The sequence below is a fragment of the Cryptotermes secundus genome, unplaced genomic scaffold, assembly GCF_002891405.2.
Source record: "Cryptotermes secundus unplaced genomic scaffold, Csec_1.0 scaffold87, whole genome shotgun sequence".
In the NCBI taxonomy this organism is placed as follows: domain Eukaryota; kingdom Metazoa; phylum Arthropoda; class Insecta; order Blattodea; family Kalotermitidae; genus Cryptotermes; species Cryptotermes secundus.
Window position 1 is genome coordinate 876,382 of NW_019739942.1, and position 25,927 is coordinate 902,308.

Consider the following 25,927-nt stretch of genomic DNA (forward strand, 5'->3'; position numbering starts at 1 on the left):
CGAACTTAACCGTCTTTAAATTTAATACTCCATTCGAAAAAGAATTTTTTCAAACATGTCTCTTTATTTACTTACCAAATCACAAAATATTTGCAGTGATTTTAAGATTAATTTCGATATTGTACTTTTAATAATATATTCTCTACGCTTGCTTCTAAGCAGTTACATCATTTTCAATAACAGAAATAAATCTTCCGACGATGACTATGTATCCGAAACATTAAGAATCTGTACGTAGTGTTAAAACACTGTGTTATTTTTGTGTTTGAGATGTTGAATTGTATTTAAAATAAGTATAAGATATTTTATTAATGGAAACTTGAAGGTATGCAATTTGTAACTTTACTCGCAGTGATATAAGGCCCTGTTATTTTCAAGGTTAAGACTCCTCGTACGGTTAAAATATTATTAGAGATAAATAGGCCAAGGCCCTAAAATGATTACTCGTTGAATGGATGCGAAATATGTATTTCCGTTTCAAAGATATAACCATCAAATCGCTGTAAAATTTAGTATTGTGATAATAATTATAGGACTACCCACGGATGTGGAGAGCACCTCTTTACATTTTCTTTTCCGAGTTATTAATGTTTGCGTCTAATTCCCTGGGAAATTTCGCCTTGTATTCGATCGTAGGTACACTTACAGATTTTGTGTGAATAATTTTAGTGAGGCTGTGTGATCTTCACACATGTTACGCCCTCGAAATCCGCTTCCAGACGTCTCCTTTCTCTTCCTTTTAACCCAATATCTCCTTATCTTATTCCGTGCTGTTCATGGTCACCTGTTTTTATTCGTTATATTTAATGGCCTTTCCTTCTTTTCTTATGTGCAAAATATGTTAAATTGTTTAATCGCCCCAACTCTCTTACACATTTCAGTATTAGTTTTATTTTTTTTTTGTCCGTCCTTGTATATTTGTGTCATTTATGCTGCTTCTGTTTCTCGGTTGACCCTGTTAGTGTATAAGCATGTTTCACTACTGTATTTTTGTCATTGACACAAATGTTATGTGCCAATTGGGATATATATTCATAGACGTTATTTTACTGGATAATCCGTAAATTATTCAGTTTACTTGTGTAATTGCTTCTATTTCCTCTCCATATCTTACTCCCCGTTAGGTGTAATTAGTTCTCACGGGGAATTGAAATTTACAAATATATTGGCCGCGTCTTTGGCTTTATATTTGCCACGCTTTCAGACCCTGTAAATATTGTATAAGAATTTTGAAGTAGCCCGTGTTGTATTTACCTTTACATAATCATCACTCTAAAATTTCCGATGTCCTCTGCATAAGATGAAAACATTTAATGGGCAGGACGATTCTGAAGTTATTCCTCATTTTGCTTATTAAAATAGCCCATCCTTTATTTAATTTTATTTAAAAATGCCTCGCCATTTTTTCTGAATGGAAAGAATTGGGAGGAACTCAAAATAAAGTACAAGGGTAGCGGAGCGGGGTAACGTTCCCACCTCGTAACTCAAGGTACGCGGGTTCAAACCCGGCGGAGGTCGTGGAATTTTTAAGAGCGGAAAAATTCAGGGAACAAGTCCTCTGGGAGGGACTTTAAGCCGTGGGTCCCGTGTCGTAGCTTTACAGCACGTAAAAGAACCTCATGTCTCAAAAGGGGACCTCTGAGCCAAATTCAGGACATTTCCCGCCCAACAGTAGTCTCTAACGCCTCTGGTAGATGGGGGAAGCATCGAGATACCGCTGAGCCAGTAGAGGCCGAACTCGCTGGCTGAGTCGGGACTGATGTCACGCACCGGTACCGGTAGGGTATATAGAGACTGGTAGAATATCACAGGGGGGCGCACAATGGACCAACATCTGGTCTAAGTGCATGGGGAAACCCACCCTCTCCAATAACAACAACAACAACAACAACAAGGGTAGCGGAGTCGGTATAGCGATTGGCTACTGGCTGAACGACCGAGGGGGTCGGAGTTCAAGTCCCGGTAGGATCAAGAATTTTCTCTTCTCGATCTCGTCCAGAGTGGCTCTGGGGTCCACCCAACCTCCTGTTCAATGGGTACCGAGGTGTCCTTCTCCGGGGGTGAAGCGATCGGGGCGTGAAGCTGGCCTCTCACCTCCAACTAGTGCCGAGGTCAAGAAAATGTGGCTTTGTACACCCACTTCCCCATAGTGGTTAATTTGTTAAGCTCAGGGACAACTTTACTTTACTTAACAATAAAATTTGTAAACTTACATTACAGCTTTCTGCTGTCCAGTTTACTGTTACATATTGTATTCATATATTTATCGGCTTACGATATTAATTGTAGCGTATTTAGCCGTAATTGCTTATCTGTGTTTTCATATCCAACTGATACGAATAGTGAACATACTCATATATTCCCCCTTTTAAATGATATAATGATACAAATTCCGTCCCAAGTGCAAACAATAGATTATGTTATGCTTAAATATAATATTGTAAACAGTCCCCCTTTTAAAATTGAACGCCTCAATTTCACTGACGATTCAATTGCATATTCGTTTTTTTTTAAGTTACATTGTATTGCGATACTGTTCTTGTGAGGGCGAAGGCAATTCAAAATACAATGTTTGAACTGCTATTTATCGCTGATGATTTCGGACACCAAGGGCAGTTATCTCGGCTATAAACAAAATTATATTGTTACAGAAAAAAGAACAAATGTGACCGGTTAAGAATCACTTCAGCTCGTGACTGAACGCGCGGGTACTACTGCCCGCCCGAGATGTTATCAGTCCAGTGGGGGCTACTCCAGCAGGTCGCGGCTTATAACAAAGAATTTTTAAAGACTTATAAAACTCTTCTAATATCTTGCATTTAGATCTGAATTCGCAGTGATGCTGGCTGCATTTCAGATAGACTGCTTTATACTTTCTAGAATGTTCCTTTTTAGATGGCCCTCATTGGAATGTCATCCAGAAACAGTTCTGTAACAATGTGTTTGCACGGTTTGTTCAGGTCATTATTGCCTTAAATTAGATGATGGATCCTGCTACATCCCTCTACTCTCCCTCTAGCCATCTAGCCCCCTCTCTCTCTGGGACTGATTTATAAAGCGCCGCGTGTCGCAGACCAGAAATTATCCAGTTTACACTCAATGAGACATGCCTTAAATTTCACAAATTATTCACATAGAAGGTAAGTCTAAATCTAAGAACTCAACAAAGCTACAAGTCGATGACTTATTTATTCAGTTTACCGAGAAAGTCTTATGGAGATTTCGATTTGCAGAGAACTGGTTTTGATAAAGTAGCGAACCAGGATAGCGCAGTCGGTATAGAGACTTACAGATTGGACGGCCAAAGTGTCGGAGTTCGAGTACTAGTATGGGCAAGATTTTCTCGTTCCACATCGTCTAGGTCGGTTCTGGAGCCAACCCAGCCTCATATCCAATGGTTATGGGGGGGCTCTTTCTCTGGGGGTAAAGCGGCTGGATGTTGAAGCTGACCATTCGCCTCGACTAGTACCGAAGTCAAGAATACGTGGGACGGCAGCATTGAACTAACCTAATCGTATCGTTTTGGTTTTATAACAAAAAAGAACTCAGTTTATTCAGACAACCGAACGAAAGCTTTAACTTCACAGACACACTAATGGTTCAGACCCCTGTACACTCTATCGACTGTGTTCAGGTGCGAGAATTCATTCACCTATGCTGGACAGATTAGGACAAAATTAGAATTCTATAGTGCAGCATCTTATTTTCCCTCCTAATTTGAAAAAGCCAGAGAACTTCTATAAGATGAAAGTTAATGATTTCCATTTGAATGAAGTTCCCTTTGTAAGTAGGCTTCTTTTATTATATCACATTTAGTAAAAATCTAGTTAACTCTCTTGTACTTTTGGTTGTCAGTTTTGGTCTGTCGACCATGCGAGAAGGTGTGAAAACATGTGACAACCAATTAGGCGACAAAAAATTCATCACATCTTCTAATTAGTATCCATAGTAATTAAACACCTGGTCACCGGCCGCATCACCTCACATGCTGGAGATGCAGCCAAGCCATAACGATCGCGTGTAAGACGCAAGAGACATTGTAAGACATGCGCTTAATTAAAAGACTCCATGGGAAATTCGTAGGTACAGTTCGGCACAGAAGTAAGGTAAAAATAAAACAAAGAATTCGACGAACGTGGTAGAATAAGACAAAGGAGTAGGTTCGGAATATCTGCTGTGATTATCGTCACGATACGTGAAGGAACTTCGGTAGTAAACTCAGAGACTCGTCTCTTATATTCAAGGACTCAGCATAATCATCTCCTATACGTCAGAACATATCCAGAAGGCTACGATATCCTGACACATGGCTTAGAGAAGAGACATTTACAGAGTTCTGGTACGTAAGCCTAAACCTCTCGAGAAGCGACCTCTAGGAAAACTACGAGTAAAACGAAGATTAGACAACAGTATTGAAATATAGATGGGTGATAAAGCAAACTAGAACCAATAAGCCTATGGTCATGTGAGTTGAGTGCACTTAAAATTTCAGATCCTAATGTCAGAGAACTTACATACCCAGCAGGCCCAGCAGTATAACACACGTAGTCACAGGAGTAAGACACAACACAAAGCACAATACACATGAAAGTAGGAAGAATACTCCGACAGAAGAAGATAGGTGTGACTCGCGTACTGAAACACGACATAAGGATGACAAATCCTGAACAGTTTTAACATTTTTAATATTTAAAATTTAGCAATATATATGACGAATATATATTTTAGTTATTTTATTATAAAGACAACAGGGCATGTAATGCAGTAGTTCTACGTACATCGAAAAGCACCTGAAGATGGCACTTTAGTGCCGAAACATGTAGTGCAAGAGAGAAGAGTAAGGTGAATAAATGTATGCACTGTAAGACGGTCAGAATAAATCATGGTCAGAGAACTTATTAGTACTCCACTGTGTGGTTTGGTTTGGTTTGGTTTGGTTTGGCTCGGGTCGAGTCTGGTCGGGTCTAGTCGGTCGATCTGTTTCTTTTGTGATATTCATGGACGCTTTAAATATTCGAATAATAACGAGAATATCTGTGATGTTATTCTGCTACAGTTTGAGTCCAAGACAATGCTAGTTTCAGTCCTTGACGTTTAATCGAACACCTACTAAGTTATTGTATTACAATGTAAAACTTGATGTGAAAATGTTCGCTGATTAAAAAATGATTTTAAATTATGAAAAAAATTAAAACATACTAGCTGAAAATGCTGTCATGTCCTATGAGGTACTTTTTCCAACAAAATCATCAGCTGAACGGTGTTCTCATCATCTTGATGACTTCCGCTTAAAAAAATTATGTTGATGCACAGCTAGTTCCAGGACAGAATTTATGCTGTTCCAGTACCCAACAATAATTTACGCTTGTGCACCCTTTTATTTCCGGTTAAAATGAATATTTTCTCTGCTAGAATCGAGTTCTTCTTGGCATTGAGAAAAGAGGACTGCCGCTTTTCTTCATCCTACATCTTTCCCGTCAGACACCTAACATTCTTTGCAGACACTCATTCACTCATTATAACAAGTTTTGGTTAAATGTCTGCTCCGACCTGTCATTGTTGATTTTATTTCCAGATGCCTCTCTTTCGGATACCAACTTTTCCATCCTTCCGATCAAACCGGCCAATAATAATATAAGGTTTAAAAAATTTTTGTTTCTAATAATGTAGCCAACATCTCATCAATCTCCAACCTGTGGAGACAGGTTTTAATTTAGTATTGAGTTGGTATAGTGATGGGCTATGGGCTGGAAGACGGGGTTCAATTCCCGGCAAAGACAAAGAGATTTGTATCTGCTCCACAGCTATGGGTTCCACCCAGCCTCCTGTCCAATAGGCGCCTAGGTTTCTTTCCCCTGTGATGAGGCGGTCGGAACGTGAAGCGGACCACCCTTCTCCATCTAGTGCCCAGGTCAAGAATGGTGGAGCTATGCCTCTACTCCCCCATTCATCTTCATGGCGTGGTGCTTTATTAACTAAGCACGAGAACAGTTTTGCCTTTTACTGTTGTGTCTGTGGTACACTATGGGATTGGCTCCTAACTTCGTGTTATCCGACAAGCTAGGTTCTCCTGGTAGCTATCCTACCGCGGGAACAGCTCGGTTTCATCAGAGCACTTTCTTTCCTACGTCATGTTTGGTGTATAGCTGCCAATGTACTTGTTGCTTGTTACAGACGCACAGTGATCAGATGCCCTTCCGCTGCGAGTTCTGCAGCCGGCTTTTCAAGCATAAGAGAAGCCGTGACCGACACATCAAGCTGCACACGGGCGACAAGAAGTACAGGTGCACGCACTGCGAGGCTGCCTTTTCCAGGAGGTGAGCACTTACTGCACTTTCCCTCTCCTAAATAGGATCACGTAGTTTGTAGTTACACGTAGTTTAGTGCGGGTATGAAACTTAGTCTCTGACATTAAGGGCTAAACATAGACTGAAGGTATTTGAAAATAGGGTTTTGAGGGAAATACTCGGACTGAAGAGCAGTGGTATAACAGGAGCTTAGGAAAAAGTTGCATAATGAGGAGCTTCATAACTTGTACTCTTCGCCAAATATAATTAGAATGATCAAGTCAAGAGGGACGAGACTGGCAGAGGATGTAGCACGCAAGTGGAAGGAGTGCATATATGATTTTGGTGAGAAGTCAGAAAGAAAGGAAGCTAGGAAGACCTAGACGTAGGCGGGTGAATAACATTGTAGAGAAATAGGATTGTGTGGTATTGATTGGATTCATCTGGTTCAGGATGGGGCTCAATGAAGGGCTTTTGTAAATACGGCAATGAATTTTGGGGTTCCAGAAAACTTTGCGAAATTCTTAGGTAGCTGAGCGACTGGCGGCTTCTCAAGAAGAATTCAGTTACATGGACATAATTATATTGAATTAACAGATGCAAAGTTGCGAAGGCGAACAGACCGCAGTTTACGAATGTGTTGATGCTATGGGCACCGTGTAACCATAGGCCAATCTTAATATCGTAGCATCCCGTAGGTTATCGAAGGAATACAAAGGCTTTCAAGAAGTTCTTTTGAAGAAGCGTTTTTCATGAAAATTGTGACAGCTGACGACAGAGAGACAATCACTGGCAGAACCACCCACTGGCACGCTTAGTTCTGCGTGAAACCAGTGCGTGCGCCCATTTCTCGGGAAATTCTCTTGTCATATCATGGGGAAACATTATGAGTTTTTATGGGAGAGAGTGTTCCACAGTCTCTCATGCTATAGAAAAAAAATTATGAAGCAGGTGAAATAAGAGTGTGAAGTGTGCGCAGAGTGAAGTCTATATTATCTATGCGATATCTCGAGTATAGTAGACATCTTGTTTGCTTCGGTATCCTTTGGTTTGTAGATACAAATTTATTGTTGCAAAGCTGTTCACACTGTCTCAGAGCAATAAATTCACTGTACCGACAACTGAAAAAAAATTTTAGGTCTCAATGCACATACGTCTAAAATGCCTATATGATTGTATCAGATAGTTTTTATGATCAGTCGTTTTTGAATACAGAAATACGTGTATATCGATTTGGAATTCATATATCGTTAGATCAACAAGCCTGCCTTACTTGGTTATATTTTGAGTTTGCTTTTCTATATTTTTTTTACCTTTTTCTTTAGCTGAAGTTGAATTCGACGACTAGGCATACTTTTAGTGCATACTGCCGTATAAAATTTAATATGTTGGTTGAGGCACTATGCTACAAGTCGGAAGGTCGCGGGTTCAAGTCCCGAAGAGGTTATTGGATTTTTTTTAATTGACCTACTCCTTCGAGCCGCACCTTGACCCTGGGGTCGTCACATCCTCTAACAGAAATGGGTACCAGGAATATTTTTGGGGATAAAGGGCGGCCGGCGCGTAGGGCTGACAACCTTGCCGTCATCTATGAATGAATGAATGAATGAATGAATGAATGAATGTATAAGGGGTGGGCCTTCTTGGCCCTTGCACCGCGACCACAGTGATCTATTGTGCCTGCCGCCATCTATGAGCCGATTGTCTAGCAAATGTAGTAACCTCAACATCTCACAACCCTATGGGCCTCCACGGCCTGTTGCAGGGATACTTTTGCTTTTACATAAATCCTTTCAGCTCCAATGGAGTTGAAACGTGTGGATGGACTACGTAGTTCAGAATAAATCCAGTGAGGTTATAATTCTGTTCAAATAATAAATCACTCTACTACTTGTCTCAGAACAGAACATGACGTTATATTCTTCAAATGCACATCTTTAAATGAATCCGCTGCTTCCATAAATATCACAGTAAAACAAGAATGGGACTCATTAATTCATATTATTGGACGAGCATTTAATCCAGGGATATAAACAGTGTGATGAGCAAATATGCGATTTATTATTAAGTTATTTAATGACGCTGTTTCACCTAAACAATTTATAGTGTCCAGCGAGATGTTTGAGTGGTTGAAAGCTAAGGGTGTGCAAAAAAAGCAAAAATATATTATTTGTGTGAAGATACTAAGGAAAACCACGGAAACCGCTAATTCGGCCGATGCTACAACTTGACTTTCAAATGGAAGTCACAGTGTTGCCACTACACCAGGTATGTAGATCTGGCGTCAATATACTCTGAGAGATTACCTGCCCGTATTTGTAGTGTGCAGACCGCCTCTGTGGCCTAGTGGTCAATTCCTGGCTACAGATCCAGAGATCCCGGGTTCGTTTCCCGCCGCTACCAGATTCTCTGAGAAGTAGTGGGTCTGGAACGGAGTGCACTCAGCCTCCTGAGAATAATTGTAGAGCTAGTTCAAGGATATAGCAGCTCCGGTCTAGAAAACCGAAATTAACGACCGTGGGGATTCGTTGTGCTGACCACGGGACATTATTTGTAGTATGTAGACCGCCTTTGTGGTCTAGTGGTCAGAGTTCCTGGCTACAGATCCAGAGGTCTTGGGTCCGATTCCTGGTGCTACCAGATTTTCTGAGAAGTAGTGGGTCTGCAACAGGGTGAACTCAGCCTCCTGAGAATAATTGTAGAGCTAGTTCAAGGATATAGCAGCTCCGGTCTAGAAAATCGAAATTAACGGCAGTGGGGATTCGTTGCGTTGACCACGCGACACCCTCTGTCCGCTAAAGTTGGCACTAACTTCGCCGACAAGCGGCGGTCACTCGGTCGGTACAAGTCGCTTGCGGACTGAAACCACGGAGTTTGTTTGTTTTGTTTGTTTGTATTTGTAATATGCATCCATCTTATGATAGTGCTCAGATAAGTGTACCAAGGTGACACACACACACACACACACACACACACACACACTAGAAAGAGATGATGAACAAAGGGATAAAGAGTTCGCTTGACAGGTGTCGTATACATTCGTCCTGTAGTATAATGTCACCCAAGCAAGAGACAATCTTTCCCGCACTTGCGTAGTCTGCAGATCTCACTCAGAAGCAATATATCATTGGGTTTGACAGAATTGCGTTTTAAAAATCATTCATACGAAAAAAAAACCTTCTTCCCTTATCCTTTTCTCCACATGTTGTTAAATACGTATCTTAGTTTTGCTGAAGTAGGCCTGCCAGTACACGTTGCCTTCTTACCAATTGAAACTGGACTAATGATAGATCTTCTCTCAAATTAGAAGGAATATATGGTATTAAATAGCCGGTAACGGTATTCGAGCGGTCTATGCACTGTCTTCGCTTGCTCGGAAGCCGGGATCATATGTTCGAATCCCACACAATGGATTGATGTTTGGTGGGTGTATGCGTTTATTCTGTGTTTGTGTTGTCCTAATCCTTAATCCTTCTAGCCGCACTATGGCCCCCCTGCCGACTCAGCCTCTAAGAAATTAAGTACCAGGAATCTACCTGGGATGTAAATGGCGGCCGGCGCTTAAGGCTGACAATCTTACTGCCATCTGTGGAACTGTAGCCCTTCATGGCCTCTTAACAGCGACAGCTTCTTTTACCTTCACCTGAATTTTTCGAAATATAATCTCAAAGCCTGCCGAAGTTGACAGAATGTTGTTAAATGAATGAGGCAATGAACAAGAAGCGAATAGAAACGCACTGATTTGCAGAAATGTAGGCCTATATGAATGAGGTACTTAATACACATAAAATCATGGTTTTTAGTTTCTTGGGATGAGGTGAAATTAAGTCACTTGGTACGTCGGCCACTAATTTGCGTATTGTACTATCTCCGGATGATAGATGATGATGAACGTGGAGCAGTAGATGGAATGAGAATTGGCAGGGGAAATTGAAGTACTCGGAGAAAACCTGCCCTAGTGTCACTTTGTCCACTACAAATCCCACATTACCTAACTTGGGCTCGAACCCGGGCCGCTGCTTTGGGAATCTGGCCACGTAAAATCGTGATTGAAATCCTGGAAAACAAAGATAGGAGCGAACTTCCATCTGCTTAACAGCTAAANTGTGGAGCAGTAGATGGAATGAGAATTGGCAGGGGAAATTGAAGTAATCGGAGAAAACCTGCCCTAGTGCCACTTAGTCCACTACAAATCCCACATTACCTAACTTGGGCTCGAACCCGGGCCGCTGCTTTGGGAATCTGGCCACGTAAAATCGTGATTGAAATCCTGGAAAACAAAGATAGGAGCGAACTTCCATCTGCTTAACAGCTAAAGCAGCAGGTACGCGACTCCGAGGGAAAGTATTCCCCTTGTAACTGGCATCCCGTCAAGCATTCCAGTCGTCAAATCTAATTGACATTATAGATAGGATCTAATTCTCGAATGACCAATCGCGGAATGTCAGACGGTAGTTGTAATCGAATATCAGATGATGGGCTCTGAAATACGATACATTCTCAGACAGATTATTAATGAAAAGGCTCCTTCTGTAGAAGCTGTAGTTAGATCTCTGTCCCTGTGTCTCGATTATGAAAAAAGTGTAAAGTATGTAAGATAGTGTTTTGTCTCTCCCTGAGATCTGTTTCTAGGCGGACTCTGATGCAGTTACATGGTACCAAATTTATTTTTATAATCCAAGCGAAATAATACTTTTTAAAAGTAAGGTTGGAACTGCTTTTGTAATTTCTTTTAAAGATGCATTGTGTGAAGATATCCACTGTTTACTTCACAGATAACTCATGAATCTTAATGATTTACATTAGTACCGCAATAGAGCGTACGCCCGAAAAATTAGAAATGGACTGAATAGAAGAACGGTGTAACATTTATGCGCATGCTGAAGAGATTTTCCCTTAGTTACATGATTGGATTATGTTACGTATTCTAATATTACGATGGGGAAACATTTAATCTTTTGTAATGATTTACTTATATACAGGCTTCGAGATTACTCAACGAATTTAAAAGTACGAAAGCTGAGAAGATGTTCACAGTCCTGTGCTCATTCGGATGAGGAAGGGATTCAAACCAAAGCTCTCCCTAACACACGATCGGCGTATAGATCTCTGTGGTCGCGGTCCAAGGGCCAAGAACGCCCACCCCTTATACATTCATTCATTCAAGTTCCATTCATTTCCCATGCTCAGAGTCTGTTTCCATTGAAACCATAGAGCTGACCCATCATCTCCTCTTCCTTCCAAAGGATCACTCCTCAGGAGCTTTCTCCATCAACATTATCGTCTCTCCCCTTCCGAGCTCTATTCCCAATTTATATTACGTAATTCTCCATTTCTTTGCCCGTACAGTATTATGCGACTTGAAGTATCTCATTATGGATTTATATTCTTACTATATTTTAAGAGGATTCAAAGGCCGCGCTATAGCTTAAGCGGTTAGTCGCTGGTTTCCCACTGTGGCCGCCAGGGTTCGATCCCGGGTCTGATCAAGTGGGATTTATGGTGCACAAAGTAGCGCTGGGGCAGGTTTTCTCCCAGTACTTCGGTTTCCCCTGCCAATCTTCATTCTACCAGATTTTCCATCATCATAATCATCCGGGGCAAGCTACAATAGGCCAGTCAGTGGCCGCCGTGCCGAGTGGACTCAGTTGGAATCCACCCCTCACTAAGCGAATTTTATTTTAAGAGGAAACATTTCATTCACACGCGAAACAAGTGGTAAAATGATTCTTTTATATACCCTAATGTTTATATTCCTGGAAAGTAAACTAGACCATAATAGTTCCATATTGAACAATACCATGAATTGCCTTTTTGTGTTATCACAAAAGCATAACCCGTTGTGAAATTTATAAAATAATTATAGAACACGTTGGGAAAGATGCAAATCGAATATTCTGTTAAAGAATTTCATGAGAATTGTTTTATTATCTGTTGAAAGGAAGAGTGTTGGTGTGACCTCTCAAAGGCGAGACTTAAAACATTTTGTGTGCACGTGTACATGCTATGTGTGCATCAGTGCACATGCCTGGAAGTCGCACTGGGAGTGCCTGTTTGCTCAACCTGAAGTATATAGTTATTCCTACTTTTTTTCTTGGGGAATTTAATGATATTCTTCTAATCGGCGATTAAAGAAATGTGACATAGGGAAGTGTATTGCTATTGTGTTATACTCCGTAGCGGCCCATATTAATGTAGGCTCTATAAGCCGAATTCTAGAAAACCGAAATTAACGGCCGTGGGGATTCGTTGCGCTGACCACGCGACACCCTTTATCCGCAAAACTTGACACCGAACTTCGCCTAGAAGCGGCGGCCGCTCGGTCGGTATGGTTCCCTTGAGGACTGAAATCACGGAGTTTTATATAAGCCGGATTAGTTCAATCATTATAATGACTAGCTACGGACTGAATAGTCATGGATCGATGCCCGAAATGAGCAGTCATTTTCTCTCTGCCGCCGTATGCAGGACAACCTCCTATGCAAAGTTTACGGGGATTAATATATTTGAGGATGAAGTTGCAGGATCGTGAAGCTGGACATTCACCTCTTTCATGCTTGGAGAACAACTCCTTCATACGGTTCGTCTCCATGGTGTGGTACTTACATAAGCTAGGGACAACTTTACCTCTGTATGTGAGTTTATGTGTAGATAGTTACTAGTTCAACGTTCAGAAATTCTATGTTAATGATGTATATTTAATATAACATAAAGTCCTTTTGTTTCCCCCTTTCATTCCATCGTGTCTGCATGGTTTAGACAGAGATAGCTCATACTACATACTGCTTAATGCAAGATTCGATTTATTGATTCATTTTTTCCTTGGCACTACAGCCCCAGTGGGCCTAGGCTTGCCTCCATGAACTTCTCCGTTCACTTCGGCTATTCTAGATCTTACACATTCGGTAGGACTCCTTGGGCGGGTGATCAGCTCGTCGCAAGGCCTCTACCTGTACACAAACACAGAAAAACGCACACACACAAATTAAACATCCATGTCATTAGTGGGATTCGAACCCACGATCCCCGTTTCCAAGCGAGCGAAGACAGTACATGCCTTAGACCGCTGGGCTACCGTTACCGGCTGGCGATTTATTTAGTATTTCAAAATTTTCTAACCATGCAGTCACAGAATAAGAATAAAAGCAGTGTGTGCGATATCTTTCGATAACATTTCTTTTTGTAGAATCTGAATTTAAATATAAATCAGAACAATTCAGTGTTTGCTTCTTGCAGTGCACCAACTTCCACGTGTTAGTTAAAGGCGTAAATTTCCGTTATTATTTACGTCGTTTTTAGCCAGTTTTCCATATTTTGAAAAAAATTAATGTAGTCATGTGCGATCTCCATGCTGTCTGTGAATATATCCGTGCTAACTTTTGAATTCCTGAACCAATCTTTTGAAATTTGATACGTGTATCTTGGCACTTGAGCCCACCTCAGCTGCGCACCTCATAAATCCCTTTCATTAGTCTGTGTTTGTATGTAAAGCCCTCATATCTTTCATAGGTAAAGGCTCGGCAAATTGTATCTATCTTTTCATTTCTAGGCAACGGCTCTGAAAACACGTTCCAGCTGCAGCGAATACTTGCAACATTAAAAGAACAGTTGGGCGCGTGTGTCTGTGTATCCCCTTATTGTTGCTAGATAGCAACTCGGTGAAGAAGTTCACGAGGCAAAGAAGAATTGTTGAAGGCGTCGTGTCGTATCAAAGGAGAGTAGGCGTTATTTTCTTCCCAGAATTTCTTGTTTAAATTTAATAGTGATGCACATAAAAGAATAACCTAATGTGTGCTAACTGTATACATTAAACTATGGCATATTAGAGATTTGTGATACAATAAATATGAAATTCCATCAATTTAATAAAAAAAATCCAGTGGAAAAATTATATTTAACTAGGGCTGTTCAGAGGTCCAATATTGCCCGGTTCAAAATTCTGTGATCTATATCACATATATGCTTTACGCTAACTTCTCGTGATTAATTACATAGCTGTGCTGTGAGATATGCAAACGTAACCTGCGTGTTTCAGTCGGGGTTACGAGAAATATCAAAATCACTGAACAGGTTGGTTTAGAAATATTGCTCTGGAGGGACTTGACTCGAATCTCAGCCAGAGCATTGGTTATTCGAATTGATGTTCATCGTAGTTTTACTCAGTCCCTCAAGTCATATTATAGGATTGTATGTCGAGTCGACTACCACCGTTTCCTTCCAGATCCTTCCGAATTTATCATTCATTTGTCATCGTACTATTCGACGGTGCAGAGTCTAGATACTGACAGCGTTAAAAGAATCCGAAACAAATCCAAGAATCGTAAAGTTAACCTTAAATATTACAACAGAATATATTAATTAATTAACTAATTAACTAATTATAGTAGAATTATTAACATTTTCTTTTTTTATAACAACACGGAGGGGAAGGAGGGAAAGACTGGGGTGCAATGTTACATGTTTGCTAAAACAATAAGAAATTGAAAACCATTGGACTTAGATGGTTTTAACCCACAGAGAGAATACTGAGTAAAACTGCAAAAGGTAACTGCGCACTACCGGTTGGATGAATCACATTATACGTTGCGCCGTACAGACTCGGGCAGCCCCATTCATCAGACGGTGTACACGTTTACTGCCCTGTTTTTGTAGCGCCGTTGTTTCCTGCTCCTTGACAGTTTTAACTGCTGCACAAGACTGGCCTCAGCCTGCCATTTCTCTGAAGCAAAGTTCATCTATTGGATTGATGCGTCATGATCCACTTCTTTTGGTATATGGAAGCTATTCTAGCGCGATTTATTAACCCGAGTTGTTCTTGGAGCTGTTTGTTGTATATCACTTCCTGATCTTTCTAAGCCGATTGAACAGAATTACAGTTGTACATGGCGTCCACATGTGGAATTGCAAAAGAAAAATTTAGAAGATCAAGTTTCAGACTGACTTCCGTACTGTCAACAGTTCAAGCTAATAAGAGATAATAAAATCGTCCAGTTCTTCTGTTTCAAAATTTTGAGTGTCTATATGAATTTTCAAGGTTTTGTTATCTTTAGCAATTTCGTTGCGGATATCTTGAAATGGAAATGCCTTAATTTTATATATATATTTCCATGATAACTTACGTATTAAATTTTAGGAAAGTTGTTAAGGCTGAGGTCAAAATGCGAAAGAAATGCCAGAGATTTTACGGACATTAAACATCGGAAATGATGAAGCTAGTAGAGGCAGGCCTCAACACAATAATTTTTTGTTTGTAGCACAGAAATGATTTGTCGAACTGTAACATTTTACACATAGAGATAATTTTTAAACTTGCTATGGAAAAATTAACTGGCTCGACCCAACGCCGCTGTCTAGCAGGTAGAATTACTGCTTCGATTCAAATCTTGGCTCGGAGACCACCTAATCTGACGGAAGTTTTTCATAATTTTGCTCAGGTCCCTCCCAACACATACCGGAAAAGAATCTCAGGCGACAACCAATTTTCTCCCCACATCTCTTGCAGTTAATTTTCACTAATTGTGAGCTAAAGTGAAATAAACGATAAACAAAATGAACTTGTTGGATGGAAGGGGATTTGTCTAATTTCTTTCAGAGACATAACTCTTTTATCACATGAGTAATTGTAGCGGATCCGCTTGTAACTTCGTGGGAAATTGAATGCTGCTAATTTGCAGAACTTGTCACAAACAAACTCCGTGGCTTCAGTCCGTAAGCGAACTATACCGACCGAGCGACCGCCTCTTGTCGGCGAAGTTAGTGCCAACTTAGCGGATAGATGGTGTCGCATGGTCAACGCAATGAATCCCCATGGCCTTTAATTTCGGTTTTCTAGACGGGAGCCGCTATTTTCTTGAAACAGCTCCTAAGTTATCCTCACGAGGCTAAGAGGACCCCGTTCGAGACCCACTACTTCTAAGAAAATCTGGTAGCGCCGGGAACGGAACCCGGGACATCTGGATCTGTAGCCAGGAACTCTGACCACTAGGCCACAGAGGCGATCATGATTTGGCCACTCGACACCATTAAGTTTTGCTGTTTGAGGATGCATGGACATGTCCCGTAGACTGATTGACCAGGTAACTGACTGACTGTCTTTGGGTAGTGAATTTTCTTCGTTTTCGAGCGGTTTCTAGTTAGAATATTGACAAGTCAGTTATCCTGACTGAAATTTTCGTGATTTTCCACTCCCTTACTCAGGCGAATGTTGGAATTTACCTTCAGCTCTGCCATCATTACACCTGGTCTATTTGCTCTATCGTTTTTGTATCGGCACTATAGAACAGTTGACACATTGAAATTAGATAAACCAATAAACAGATTAATAAGTATTATTCGATTTACATATTGAGCCCATCCATGATTTAAGAGTAGGCTATAATAAAACGCTTCGGAATTAAATTCTTTTTATTTAATTTAATTGGTAGGTTTTCCGAAACCCTTTTCAAAATTTTAATTTTGACTTCCTCTCGGGAAGCTTGTTAGTTTTAATTTAAGGACACTGACCAGATGTTCTCTATGAAATATAGAAAGAAATAAGAAAACATTCAACAGGATAGCCGGTTAGCCTGACAAGATTCGAAGTGGTTACCTCCCCGGTAATATGTGTGTTGCTACTGAACTATTCTGCTCCATAGAGCATCTTGTGAAGCTGATAAAACAAAATTAGCAATAATATAAGAATCTAGGAGCCGGAAAAGTTAGTGAAGTGACTAGCTATGAATTGGACTGCTGGGGTTTGAATTTCGGAATTAGCAATGATTTATTTCTTTGTCATTACGCCAATATTACGAAATAAACTTACAATTTAGGATCCGGGCTTTACGAGTAATAACAGTGAGCAGTGAAACCTTAATATTGATTGCTTATTCTTCCAGTATATAGTTTTACTTACTGCCAATATGAGCATCAACTAAGTGTGAATACCAGTGAGTGAATTTGATATTTGTTTATTTTAAGGGGGGAGATTATCATGGCTGTAATTATTCGGATCATCTAAAATAGAGTTCGTCAGAATTTACACGTCACTTCCCTTTCTCATGTTTGCTACATTTTTTCTTGGAACTAATTTGATGAACACAGATACAAGCATTTCCTTCATGATGTGGAAGATGTCAGAAGTCTATAATAGGTACTGTGTACTTTTGCCACCACGTCAAGATCAGCTGTGTCGTGCTGAATTTAAAGGGAGGGGGCTATTTCCATGCAGACAAAGCGGCTGGAACGTGAAGATGACTGCTCACTTGCATCTATTATCCAAGTTAAAAGTTCCTGAAGCAAGCACAGAAATAAGTTTACGTTTATTTTTCTCTAACCGACGAAAATTAGCTAGGGAAACCGACGTACTTGGAAAAACGCGTCCAAGTGCCAATTTATTCAGCTAAAATCCCTCATTATCTGACTGGGAATGATCCCTGGCTGCCGCTTTGGGAAGCCGGTTACAAACTCCCTGCTTCACATTAATTAATAATCTTGTCATTCGATGCTATATAGCCTCGATACCGATAAGTGTCGTTAAATAACCGCTTAAAAGAAATTAAAAGATGAACCGAAGTGAAAAGAGATAAGGTAGAATATCTCGTAATGAGTACACAGAAACCATGTGAAAGATCGTCACGGGACAAACTCGACGGAAAACCTGTGCAAATGGAGTGTGTCCCAGAGCAGCAGCAGTGCCCAGCGGGCAAGGCAGGGCGATGACGTGTGGTCTGTGTGACAGCATTGTCAACAGGAATGCTGTCTAGCTCGTCTGGCAACTGACGCTAGCGATTCCAGAAAACTGCTAGGAAAAATGACAGACGTCCAGTTATAAGTACTTGTTTGTGAAGACAGCCGTTTATTGTACATTCTAAAATCGTCTATTCCAGTTTTTTTATTAAATTGTCTGTTGCTGTCGTGGTGGTACTTTATGTGTCTGAGGTCATGGATATCCCTTTCTAGACAAAACGACGGTACGAACAACGTTAAGGAATTCATCAGAGAAGAACTGGATGACAGAACATTCTAGTGAATGTCCACTCTACAGTTCAGGTTGGGCGAGCACAATAGGCTCTTAAGCATGAACTCCGGGACCCTAAGATTGTCGTGAGATATTTCTTTCAGTTTCTTTGTGTAAGAAAAAACATGTTTCACACAAATAGGTAAAGCTCGGACCGGATGGGTTGCATCCGGTACTCAATCGAGCAACCTTTTTCCGTGGTCAAATGTTTCCGTTCTTTTCCTCAGTCCCTAAGCTTACGAGTAAATCCTTGGATAGTTTCTTGAACTAGGACACGGACACTTCATCTCAAGTCATTTCCATATGCCGTAACCTACCCAATTTCGTGACATTACATATTCGTAGCACTACATTCTAAAGTCGCCACGAAATTAGGTACAATGGTCCACACTTAGTTTTAACGGTTCTCCGCGGACGGTCCAATTGTGGAGCCACCTGTAGAACACATGGGAGTGAGCCCACTTCGTGGCAACATTAGAATGTCGTGCCACAAAATAATTTGACACGAAACTGAAGAGGCTTGTCATACTCCACGTTATGCTAGGTACTTCTATGAGAATTACAGCTCCTCCAGAGGAGCACACTTCTTGATAAGCTAATAGTAGTTCAATTAATCAGGAAATGGAACGAAATGGTGTATTCCATTAATCAGAAGAACATGATGCTGGGTCAGCCTAAATTTACCCCTCAACCCTATCCCATTTTTTCAAAATACCTACAATATTATCCTCCATTCTACACAAGTGGGCTCTTACATTTAAGATTTTCGACTAAAAAAAGTGGGTTTCTCATAGCTGCGACGAGTTTCACATGCCTCCTTCATCTTATCTTTTTATTTTCTCGGTCTAATAATATTTGATGAAATTCCTTATGTCATTATCTCCATTTCCCTATCATTCCCTCCTTTCGCTCCAAGAATTATCCGGAGCACCCCGTTTTCAGACACCTTAAATCTCTGTCCATTTGTCGGGGGAAGGCAGAAAATTCCACACTCATACAAATGAAGACGGAAACTTAGTCTTTACGAAATGCCGTATTTGAGCGGAAGACAAGAGTAGTATAAAGAAAGCAGTCTTCTGGGATTTGGCACCGTGTATATGTGGTGTTAACCGACGTTTCGGAGGAACGTATCGCCTCCACCTTCAGGGTAGAAGAAAAAATATAAGAAATCTGCAAGCGAAGAGACCGTGAGAACCGGTAAAAGCAGATGGAGGCGATACGTTCCTCCGAAACGTCGGTTAACACCACATATACACGGTGCCAAATCCCAGAAGACTGCTTTCTTCATAGTCACCGCCGTGAAAGCCTCAAATCTTACAAAGAGTACTATCCTTTGAAGAAGTTTTATGAACAAGGCTTTTTGAGGAAGTGCTGCTGTGTAAAGAATAGGGGGAGCCGAATGTAAATTACAGATAGGCACCTGTATTACAGTGATGTGCTATTGTTTTCAATTATCACGTCACGTGGTCTGCAGAGCTCGAGGCTTTTCTCCTTTGTAATTAATGGTTAAGTGTGACGGCCGTTGTAAATTGACTTGCCGCTAAATACCAGTCCTGAACGATACAAGGGCCTCTTGTCTGTGGGTGGTCAGTCTACCATTCGCTAACAAGACTTCTTGCTAGGGCCTCACAGTACATCCGTACGTAACGGGTGATGTAGCCTGTTCTGAAGTGGCAATCTCAAGTAATAAATAGGAATTGAAAGTGTATTTCACACAGCGGGGATTTGTTGGGTTTCAGTGTCTTCTGATAAGAATCCGATCTTCTGTTCCGAGATTCGTAACCTACGAAGTTATTTTGAAATGCTGTCTTGTTGCAAGAAATGACATTCTGTCACTCCCTCATGGAGCTGAACCCTTCTTGAAAAGCCGCCAATTCTGCAGCTACTCAAGAACTTCCCAGCATTTTATGGAACCCGAAGGTTCATTACCGTGTTCACAAGAGCCCTCCACTAGTCCCAATCCTGAGCCAGATCAATCCAGTCCATACCATCCCATCTCTCCAAGAACCATTTTAATATTGTCCACCCACCTACGCCTTGGTCTTCCCAGTGGCCTCTTTCCTTCTGGCTTTCCCACCAATATCCATCCTATATGCATTCCTCTTCTCCCCCATTCGTGCTACATGCCCTAACCATCTCATTCTCCTTAACTTGATCATTCTTATTATACTTGGAGAAGAGTACTAGTTATGAAGCTCCTCATTATGCAGTTTTCTCCAACCTCCCGTCACTTCATCTCTCTTCGGTCCAAATATTCTCCTCAACACCGTGTTCTCAAACACCCTCAGTCTATGTCCCTCCCTTAATGTCAGAGACCAAGTTTCACACCCATACAGATCCACAGGCAAAATTATAATTTTGTACAATATATTCTAATTTTTATGTTTTTGGACAGCAGACGAGAAGACAAAAGGTTCTGGACTGAATGGTAGCAAGCATTACCCGAGTTCAGTCTCCTTAATTTCCTCCTGAATCAGGTTTTGATTTGTTATCATCGTTCCCAAATATCTGACATTCTATAGAGGAGAAAAGTGAAACAGTGGTTATTATTTCCCTCATATGACGTCGAGCATACACATTGCACATAATTGCACTGAAAGTGGAATACCTTATGGCATTAAATATACTCACTTTTTCTCTGAAAGTTTCTCTTCAGTAATAAACATCATGGCCCATCAAATATGAGCAGGTTATAACATTTGGACTAGCGTTATATAAGCCTGTTTTGATTCATTTTAATTTTCTGAAAATTTTGAATTTTTAAATTTAACAACTTTTTTCGGAAGAAGGACCGCCTCTGTGGTCTAGTGGTCAGAGTTCCTGCCTACAGATCCAGGTCTCGGGTTCGTTCCCGGCACTACCAGATTTTCTGAGAAGTAGAGGGTCTGGAACGGGGTCCACTCAGCCTCGTGAGGATTTTTTGTTGCTAATGGGGTGGGACTAAGTCCTTGCACTGCGCCCACTTCTGGCCTATTGTACCACACCTCGTGAGGATAATTGAGGAGCTATTTGAATAGAAAAACAGCGGCTCCGTTCTAGAAAACTGAAATTAACGACCGTGGGGATTAATTGCGCTGACCACGCGATACCCTCTGTCCTCTAAAGTTGGCAATAACTTCGCCGACATGCGGCAGTCGGTCGGTATAATTCGCTTGCGGAATAAAGCCACGGAGTTTTTTTGTTTTGTTTTTCAAAAGAAGTATCTGTGTTATGGAATTTGTTTTGCAGTTCTCCATTTTCTTTCTTATTCTGATCACAAATATCTCTCATGACTTCTCATCAGAACAGTTGTTAAGTATGCAAATTTCAGTAGGTGCTAGAGCATTGTGAAACAGTTAACCCGCTTGCCTACCCTCCGAATCTAATATTATTTATTACGTTGTTACAAACTTCTTAGATCAGGAAGGAACAGAATTTAATCTTCAGAAACTTATTAGTTAATTGCCTCTTTCCTTGTTCAGATACCAATCAATGTTACAAACGCTAAATAACTATTTTTCATGAAACTAAGTAAGAAGGAAATAGCAATAGAGACCACCAAAACCCGATACTTTTAATTTATGGTCATTATTTTAAAAATATTTTTTCCCGTTATGTTTGCTGTAAGTTTTACATATAACGACTATACGATCGACAGGAGCTCTATTCCTGTAACAGGCCGTGGAGGCCCATAGACTTGTGAGATATCGAAGCTTCCATATTTTCTAGACAGTCGGCTCACAGGTGGCGGTGAAAACGTCAGCCTTATGCACCGGCCGCCCTTTACCCCTAGGGAAAGTTCATTTCTGTTAGAGACTGAGTCGACCCCAGGGCCATAATGCGGTTGGAAGGGTTAGGTCAATTGAAGGATGCAATGACGTCATCAGGATTTGAACCCGCGGCCTTCCGGCTTGTAACATAGTGCCTGAACCAACTACGCTACCGCGTGCCACCGACTATAGGACATGATAATTGTCACCAATAGAACCAATATGGCTATCGTGCGAATTTGTCGAATAGGAAAAAATCCAATGCCCTTCACTGCAGAACCTTTCTTATGTGATATTTTAGAAAATATGAGCGATGACTGTAATTGCTTAATCATTGTGATTCTACACTTGAAATTTCTCTTATGACAGTTCACAAATTCTTATACGAATATACACGTACAAGCAATATTGGATATTAAAACCTGTACGTTCAGTCCTTTGGAACTGAGTTAAATGGGCTACAACAAAGAAAAGTCCTGTTAGTACGAATTTCTCTAAGATTACGATAGTCGAAGACAATGTTTGAAGATATTTTATAACATAGTTACAGACTTTCTCAACATGAAGTCTTGAAAGTCTTGGGGACTTTCTTTAGCTCTGAAAGGTGCCATGTTGAATAACTATTCCTTTGGTTAAAATTATTTTGTGTCCCTAATCTCTAACCGCCGGTCACGGTAGCCGAGCGGTCTAAGGCATGTACTGTCTTCGCTCGCTCGGAAACCGGGATCGTGCGTTCGTGTTTGGTTTGTGTAATCGTTTATTCTGTTTTTATGTTGTCCTCTGTTTAGGTAAAGGCCTTGTGACGAACTGATCACAAGTCAAAGGAGCCCTACCGTCTAAAAAATGATCATGAAACTGAGAAATCAGCTCTATGCTCCAAAGTGGGAGCAAGAGGAGAGAAAAAAGAAATCTCTAACCCCGGTAGTTCTACCTGAGAACCCAGTAGAGTAAGGCTCCGTTCACCTCATGACGTAAAAGAAGCCAGTTTCCTAATCATGATCGTTTTAAGACCAAAGATGATGAAAAAATAACATTATGGTAAAAAACTTTAAACATAATTGTTCCTTTTTTCATCTTTCCATAGTGTTATGATAATTCTGCATTGAAGCCCTTGTTTTCGAAACTTGTCATTTCCGCATTACTTGTAGTTAGTAAAGTAGTAAAAGGTAAAGTCCCTGTGCTTAACTAATTAAGCATTACGTCATGCAGGCGAAGGGTGGGGTGGATATATAGATCAATATTTTCTCGACCTCGGCAGTAGCTCGAGGTGGGTGGTCATCTCCACACCCCGGCCGCTTTACCCCCGGGGAAAGAGCCCGCGGTTACCCACTGTATAGGATGCTGCATGGGACATAAGAGTCGGTCAGAACGACGTGGAGAAAATAAAATTCTTAACCCTACCAGGACTCGAACTCAGATCCCTCGGTCGTCCAGCCCGTAGCCAGTCGCTATACCGACTGAGCTATCCCGGCTCACAACGAGAACGAAATATTGACAGGTTCCTGCCTGTATTATGAAATATTTGCGTTTATCGATATTACCTTCCCGTGCTTGACATCTGAATCTCGGACTCCAGGCTAAGACATGGATAGCAAAGAGAGCGTCTTTCTTCCGTCCTTACGCGACAATTCACTACCACCATCGCGTTCCCAATAGGCTTTATTTAGCCATATTCCTTCGGGTCGTGCATGACCTATGGTCACTGCTTACTGCTCACCTGCGTGGCGAGGTTCAGGGAAAACTTGGCTTAAGTAGGTTAACATGGCACTTCCTAACGGATGAGTGGGATGTGAGAGCATGGCAAGGATCTTGCAGCAATGCAGTTTATTCTTATACATATACATATAACAACAGATATATAAACACAAACCGAGTAAAAATTCCTTTGAGAATGAAGTGATAAATTGAAGAACAATGCAGCATTTTTTCGCCTGTTACGTACATGCAGCAAGAGGGGAAATAATAAGGGAATTATGAATCTGGCGATGAAAAAGTCCACATCTGAAATATTTCCTGTACGTCACAGCCGAGTGGATAGCACTTCTTCGTATTCCGGGTTCCGAATTCAAACCGACTTCCTGACTGACATAATCCCTCAGTCTGTTCAGGCAAATGCTGGGATACTGCCCCAAATGAGGCCACGACCACTTCCTTTCACATCTTTCCCATTTCATTGTCCACTAATCATTATCTCAGTGGACGCCATGTACATTGAACAATTACATTTTTTTGTTAAATAAAGTAACAATAAATATATGGGCACGCGGTAGCGTAGTTAGTTGGGGGGCTAAGCTACAAGCAGGAAGGTCTCGGGTTCAAGTCCCGATGAGATCATCGGATTTTTTTTCAGTTGACCTAATCCTTCCAGCCGCACTAGGCCCTGGGGTTTACTCAGCCTCTGACAGAAATGAGTACCAGGAATTTTTGTCGATAAACTTCTATATTTTGATTTTTTTTTTCAGAAAAATAAAACAATTTGCTAGCTCAGGAAATTTATTGAGATATGAAATTATAAACCCCGTTTTTTATAAAAATTAATCATAATCACGATAATGCTCGTAATAAGCATTAGCCTTCTTTGGTTATATCGTAGCAGACTTAAGTGCAGTGTCGTTAAGCATGAAACAGCTTTAAGAATGCAGAGTTAAACTATATAATGAAATGTAAAATTTAAGGTTTTCACGGCGGTGACTGTGAAGAATGCCTTCTTCTGGAATGTGGCGCCGTGTAGATCTTGTGTGAAGCGACGTTTCGGAGGAACGTATCGCCTCCATCTTCAGAGTAGAAAAATCCCGGAGCGAGGAACCACCGTGAGCAGGTGGCTGTAGACGACAGACGACAGACTGCGGCCACCTGCCCACGCTGGCTCCTCGCTCGAAGAATTTTCAATCTTTAAGATGAAAGCGATATATGTATTCCTCTGAAACATCAGTTCACATAAAATCTGCACGGCGCCACATCCCAGAAGATGGCATTCTTTATGTAAAGAAAGCATAAAGAACTGTATATGCAGATATAATTTTATTTTATCATAGCTGGGATTGTTTCTCTAAGAGAAACTCTATTATCTGTCTATCTTTGTGTTTATCACTTTCCTTGTTACATGATAATGAAACTGTAGGTAGGTGAGTTGTCGAAATTATTCGATTGGCTCCCTCAGCATCAAATCTAATGACAGGCGATGTACATCTCTGTCGTTACTGTCAGATAGCAGATGGTTGCTGTCACGTATACCCAAAATGAAATGAAATATTAAAAAGACGCCAACACTCGCGGTAAGTACAAGCGAAGTGGAGACTCTAGGTGTAAGGATCTGCAGAAAGAAGGACGAAAGAAGAGACAAACAGATGAACACAAAAGAAGGGAGTAACAACGTGTGACTAATGTTCGTGACACAGTGAGCAATTTGTTCCGTGTCTCCAAGCTGAGGCTTGACACAAGGTAGCAAAAACCTCCACTCCTTTTAGTTATGTATATGTATAGATGTGTATATAAAGTCAGACTAGCAGGGTGCCTCAGTGAGCAGGTGGCCCATGGATATCATGCTGTTAGTCGTTTAATAAGGAAGCTATCGTTCCGAACATATTCAGTGCTAGCGTTTATTTATCTAGGGCAATTAGCCCACTCCTTGAGGACAGTTGCCCGTTTAAAGAATGTAGGAATATCCTTGCGCCCTCCTGCATGTTATGCAGTGTTACACTTTCGGTGCGTCATGTTCTGCTGTCGCCCCTTAACGAGATGATAAAGCTAAAGGCGAAAATTGTGTCTCTAATTAAAAATATTAACTCCGGTTTAACAAGAATTATTCTATCTAAGACAAAAAGGTTAGCTGAAAGTTTAAGTGAGATGTTGCGTAGTTCAGCATCTTCGTCACAGCATTTCAGCTCTCATGTCCG

At 40.9% G+C, this 25,927-nt stretch overlaps 1 protein-coding gene across 2 annotated transcripts in view; it reads left to right on the forward strand.

Annotated features, from left to right (window-relative positions):
• The window catches only part of LOC111872031 (zinc finger protein 423), a 610,024-nt gene that overhangs the window by 566,442 nt on the left and 17,655 nt on the right, over positions 1-25,927 (forward strand). For both annotated transcript variants that reach the window (XM_033754486.1, XM_033754487.1), the window contains one exon: positions 6,175-6,317. In XM_033754486.1, the coding sequence (XP_033610377.1) occupies positions 6,175-6,317 (143 nt within the window). The remainder of the gene's footprint in view (positions 1-6,174; positions 6,318-25,927) is intronic.